Source organism: Neoarius graeffei, chromosome 8 (genome assembly GCF_027579695.1).
Source record: "Neoarius graeffei isolate fNeoGra1 chromosome 8, fNeoGra1.pri, whole genome shotgun sequence".
In the NCBI taxonomy this organism is placed as follows: Eukaryota; Metazoa; Chordata; class Actinopteri; order Siluriformes; family Ariidae; genus Neoarius; species Neoarius graeffei.
Window position 1 is genome coordinate 7,328,852 of NC_083576.1, and position 5,222 is coordinate 7,334,073.

The 5,222-nt window shown below is 36.7% G+C and overlaps 1 protein-coding gene across 1 annotated transcript; it reads left to right on the forward strand.

The window, feature by feature from the left end:
* Window positions 1–501: 501 nt before the first annotated feature.
* On the forward strand, window positions 502–4,238 carry LOC132890326 (uncharacterized). Its single transcript, XM_060927138.1, has 7 exons — window positions 502–522; window positions 1,026–1,143; window positions 2,336–2,446; window positions 2,893–3,009; window positions 3,107–3,196; window positions 3,279–3,316; window positions 3,658–4,238. Exons 1-7 carry the CDS (start codon window positions 502–504, stop codon window positions 3,802–3,804), a joined length of 642 nt encoding a protein of 213 aa, XP_060783121.1. The 3' UTR covers window positions 3,805–4,238.
* Window positions 4,239–5,222: the final 984 nt, after the last annotated feature.

Below are 5,222 nucleotides of genomic sequence, written 5' to 3' on the forward strand. Positions count from 1 at the left end.
TCACTGATTTTTATTCTTTTTGGCAGGAAGGTAGATCTGCCTGGGATGCATATGGCTTCTACCCAAATTTGCATAATTGTAATTAATAATGAAAATATGGATGAAATAAACCTTAATGCTCAACAGCAGTTCAACAAAAATCACTTCTTCTCGCTCAATTCCTCGCAGTTTTGGATTCTTTCTGGCAAATAAGTTAGTATTCCTGGGGTGTGTACAGTATATAGCTAGGTGTGTATATCTATATAGCTTATATATATATATATATATAAGGTGGCCCACTTTAGATTGTTCCTTCTGGACTAGACGGGGCCGGAGTGAGCTACACCAACATTAACAGTCTCATTATTATTATTACTATTATTATTATTATTATAATTATTAGTCGTAGTTTGATTGATTGTAAATAGTTTCCTCAGTTCCAAGAGGGTTTTGTTTTGCTTTTGTATCCCACAACTTGGTGCACTATTCTGTATGTGATTTGGGACACAGCCTTTAGACAGCATGCCTCTACTCTCGCTCCTGGTCAGGATGTTGTTGCTGTCCATGGTGTTGAAACTCCACGAAAGTAACTGAGCAAGTTAATTGTTTTGATCCTGTCACATATTAATCAAGTAGAAATGCATTTTCTGGTGGTAATAATAACAATACTTTTCTGTGATTATATTCATCTCATACTGTACATGTCTAACAACAGAATCTAAATATCTCATAACATTTATATACACTGACCGGCCACTTTAATAGAAACTCGTTCTTGATTGTAAGATCCCTGTTCTTGGCTGCAGGAATGGAACCCAATGTGTTCTGTTTTCTGTTGCATGCTGAGATGCTTTTCTGCTCACCACAGTTGTAAAGAGTGATAATATGAGTTGCTATATCCTTCCTGGCAAAAAAGCTCGAACCACCTCAAATCTGCCAATTTTCCTCTGATCTCTCTTATCAACAAGGCATTTGTTTCCACTGACAGAACTGTCGCTCACTCACTTGATGTGTTTTTTTTTTTTTCCACACCATTCTGTGTCAAGATTGTTGAGTGTGAAAACCCCAGGAGGAGATCAGCAGTTTCTGAAAGATTCAAACCTGCTCAATCCATCTGGCTCAAACCAACACCCATGGTGCAGTGTAAGAAAGTCACACTTCACTGTGAGATCACAATTTTGCCTGTTCTGATGTTTGAACAGAGGCGGCACGGTGGTGTAGTGGTTAGCGCTGTCGCCTCACAGCAAGAAGGTCCACGTTCGAGCCCCGTGGCCAGCGAGGGCCTTTCTGTGCAGAGTTTGCATGTTTTCCCCGTGTCTGTGTGGGTTTCCTCCGGGTGCTCCGGTTTCCCCCACAGTCCAAAGACATGCAGGTTAGGTTAACTGGTGACTCTAAATTGACCGTAGGTGTGAATGTGAGTGTGAATGGTTGTCTGTGTCTATGTGTCAGCCCTGTGATGACCTGGCGACTTGTCCAGGGTGTACCCCGCCTTTCACCCGTAGTCAGCTGGGATAGGCTCCAGCTTGTCTGCGACCCTGTACAGGATAAAGCGGCTACAGATAATGGATGGATGGATGAAATAAATAAAAAATAAATAAAGCAGGTGGTCAGTGTTGTTGATCAGACCTTGAGGTTACATTTGTGCTTCATATCTCAGTAAAACACAACACTGACACACCCATGTTCCAGGATGGTCACTATTGGGTCAAATGTGTCACGAGTTCATTCACTTTTACAGCATTTACATTTACTGATTTGGAATTTTGTTCAAACAAGTTGAATTAAGAAGGCGACTAAAATAAACAATAAGGCATTAGTGTAGGTGCACGTGAGTGTACGAGTAAACCACATTTTCCATTCTGTCAGAACATCTTTGTCAAGACCTCACTGTGCAACACCAAAACACAAATATGGAACAATGTGGGGTCGATGTAGGCAGATCAGAATATCATGTGCTCTCTGATCATGTCTTTTTTTTTATGACACCCAATCACATCATATTCTGGGGCGTGTTCAGCACAGAGCGCCTGGAGTATAAATATAAATCCAAACCCTGCTTCAAGTGCATTCATATTCTGTTCATAAATGAGATACAAACACTGTAGAAGTACGAAGAAATGAAAAAATGACTTGTTTGTGGATTTTAATTTTGATCTTCAGCACCATGTGTAAGTAATATGAGTCAATTATTCACATCTAGTTTCATAGATTAAAAAAAATTAAAAAATAAAGTTTACTGAGCTTATTACTCTCAACCAGTTTGTGAAGCTGTATGTTGAAGCTTTTATGTTGATTTTTTTGAAATGCATTCACTACCTAATTAATTTGTTTTTTGTTTTATTTTTTCTACATCCAGTCCAACCTGGTAGACGCTGGGTTGCTGCACAATCCCTCACAGAGTCAGGAGTTTATCAGCCTGATAAAGAGCTCAGTGTGGATATCGGAGACTCGGCGACTCTGCAGTGTTGTATTTCTGAAAATAAACTAAGGATAATCGACTGGTTTAAGCAACCAAACAGAAAAAAACCTCAGATTATAGTCACGGTGTTTAAAACTGCTGGAGAAATATTTTACAATGAATCCCAAAAGTCACGTTTCCAAATAGAAAGATCTTCAAACTGCTTCAAGATGAAAATTTTAAACACCACTCAGTCTGATGAAGCCATGTACTACTGTGCACTGACAAACTCCAACATTGTGTTTGCAGATGGAACTTATTTAAAAATTAAAGGTAGGATTTACACTAAACTTTCTTAAAGTCCTGGTTTAATGTCGTGATATTTTTCCTTATTATCATTAACATGTTCAACCTGGAAGACAAATAATCCTGAAGTAGTGAAATGTTCACTGTGTTTTCTTCAACTACACTGAGTTACAGACTTTTAGTCAGTGAATGATGATAAATGTTTCCAGGTGAACATGTTACTATTGAATCAGAAACATCTAAACCAGCTCTGGGTGATAATTCAGTGGGCTGTGAACCAACACTGCATGGAAACAGCACTAACATGAACACACAAGAGAAAACAGGTCAGATGCCTGATAATTCACTATTAATTAATCATCCTTAATGCATAATATAGTGAAATAACATTCTCAGAAGTGACCAGATCTCTCCACTCCTCAGTGCTCGGTTTGGGAACGGCTTTGGGTTTGTGCGCACTTCTGATTTTCTGTCTCATTTATTTCATACTGAGGAGAAGAAAATGGGATAAAAGTAAGTGATTCTGTGATCAGATAAAAATTCCAGTGACTTTTATTCCTATCAAAGTCACTAATGTGTGTTTCTGTATTAATAGTAAACGCTTCTGTAGAAAATTCTCCAGGAATGAATCAGGTACGTGTGCAATAAAAATAGCACTGGTTTTTATTCTATTATATACTCTACACTTTAATCATGTTGTTTTTTAATGTAGATATCACGATGTCTCCTTTATTTACTCATTAGTCTACATGTGAAATGTTGCTCCATTCAGATATTTTTCCTGATAATGTTCTTGATGTCATTTATACAGTCAGTTTGATCAGATTTCACAACAATCCCCAGCTTTTATGTTTAATGTTGATGAACATTAACTGTGTAGTGAGTGTGTATCGTGCAGTTCCACAGATTGTCTGGTTTTTACTGTGAGCTGAAATTCTTATTTTGTTTTTGCTTTATTATTAATATTTTTAAAGGAATCTGAAGCTGAAACACTGAATTATGCAGCTGTGCATTTCTCTAAGAGGAAACCCAAAGCTGAAACAAAGAAATCTGGTTCATCAGATGAGTGTGTGTACGCTGATGTGAAGAAAACTGCACGCTGTAACATAAATGATTCATAATAAATGGAGAAACACATGGCAGAAGCAGTGAAAATGTTTCAGCAGGTTAAATATCTCGACTGTGTGTTAATTTATTCCATATTTTTCATTACAAGCTTTTAATCACTCAAATATTATTAAACTATTGTTAAATATTTTTGCTCGTTTCAGCTGGACAGATAATTGATCTGCAGAATGATGAACGGATTTCTAGAAGCAAAGTGACTGTATTTGGTGAAAGTACAAAAAAAGGGGGGAAAAACAGAAAGCTGATAATATTTTTATATTTGTTCACAATAGTTGCATAATAATACATATTAAATAAATTTGCCCATAATCATGATATTTTTATTCACTGTCGCTAAACGTTCTTTATCCCCTGCAGACCTGATTTTTTTTTCTCCTGAACAAAAAATTGTTTCCACAGCTGATTTGTACTTTTCTTCAATGTTGAAATGAAGTCCGAATATTTATTTTTTGCCAACTCATATATTTTTTTCTTTTTTCAATCTCCATTGCAACAGACACCAGGACTAAATGGACATCAAATATCAAGAAACCTTCAGAACAACTTGCCATATTATTTAAGTAACATTATATATTATTTTTATTTATTTATTATTATTTTAGATTATTATTACATTATTTTGTATTATACTTTATATCAGTAATGCGTTGAAACAATTTAGGTTTGGTACAAAGCACAGCTGAATGTTGCATTTGTCACAAAAGACATATTATATATATATATATATATATATATATATATATATATATATATATATATATATATATATATATATATATGTGTGTAGAGCCTCTTGCATCTGGTAGCTTCTTTCTTGTCATCATAATTCGGCATGTGGTCCACCATGTCGAACTATACTTCAGGTCGGGGCCTTATATCCTGATCGTGTTTGGGTTGATGGATGTGAACTGGCTCAGGAGACGTGCTGGACCTTCCACGTTTCACCCCCACTGGTTTTTCCACTCTCACAAGACATTCATTTAGAAATGAAGGAGATCCAGGATGGTAGTGAAAGGCCTACAGTGCTATTTAATCTCTTCCTTCCTGGTAACTGTTAGATCCTCATGCTCCTCTGTCCCTACACTGTCTTCTACCTCAACCTCAGCTGCTACCTCAAATTCTTCTGGCATTCAATGACAGTGAAACCTCTCCATTGTCATTGTAGACTGGTACCAAAATTCAAAAAAGTTCTTATTTAAGGAGTTAAAGGCCTTTTTGAGACAAAGTCGGCAAACAGTCTTATTTTGTCAATTTGGGTGTGCCGAATTCAAATCTGCAATATGCCGAGCTCTATCTGACCTCTGTTGACCTCTAGAGGTCCTTGAACTTTGGGCCTGTAAACGTCTCAGCTGAACCCAGTTTCTCAGCTTTCTAAGGAATGAAATGTACTAAAATGATTAATGAAGTTAGC

Excerpts from the sequence above, each read along its gene's own strand:
- LOC132890326 (XM_060927138.1), top strand. The coding sequence starts at position 502 with ATGCCTCTACTCTCGCTCCTG. Across the intron at positions 523-1,025 it reads TGCCTCTACTCTCGCTCCTG|ATTGTTGAGTGTGAAAACCC; the intron begins GTCAGGATGTTG and ends TTCTGTGTCAAG. Across the intron at positions 3,197-3,278 it reads GAGAAGAAAATGGGATAAAA|TAAACGCTTCTGTAGAAAAT; the intron begins GTAAGTGATTCT and ends CTGTATTAATAG.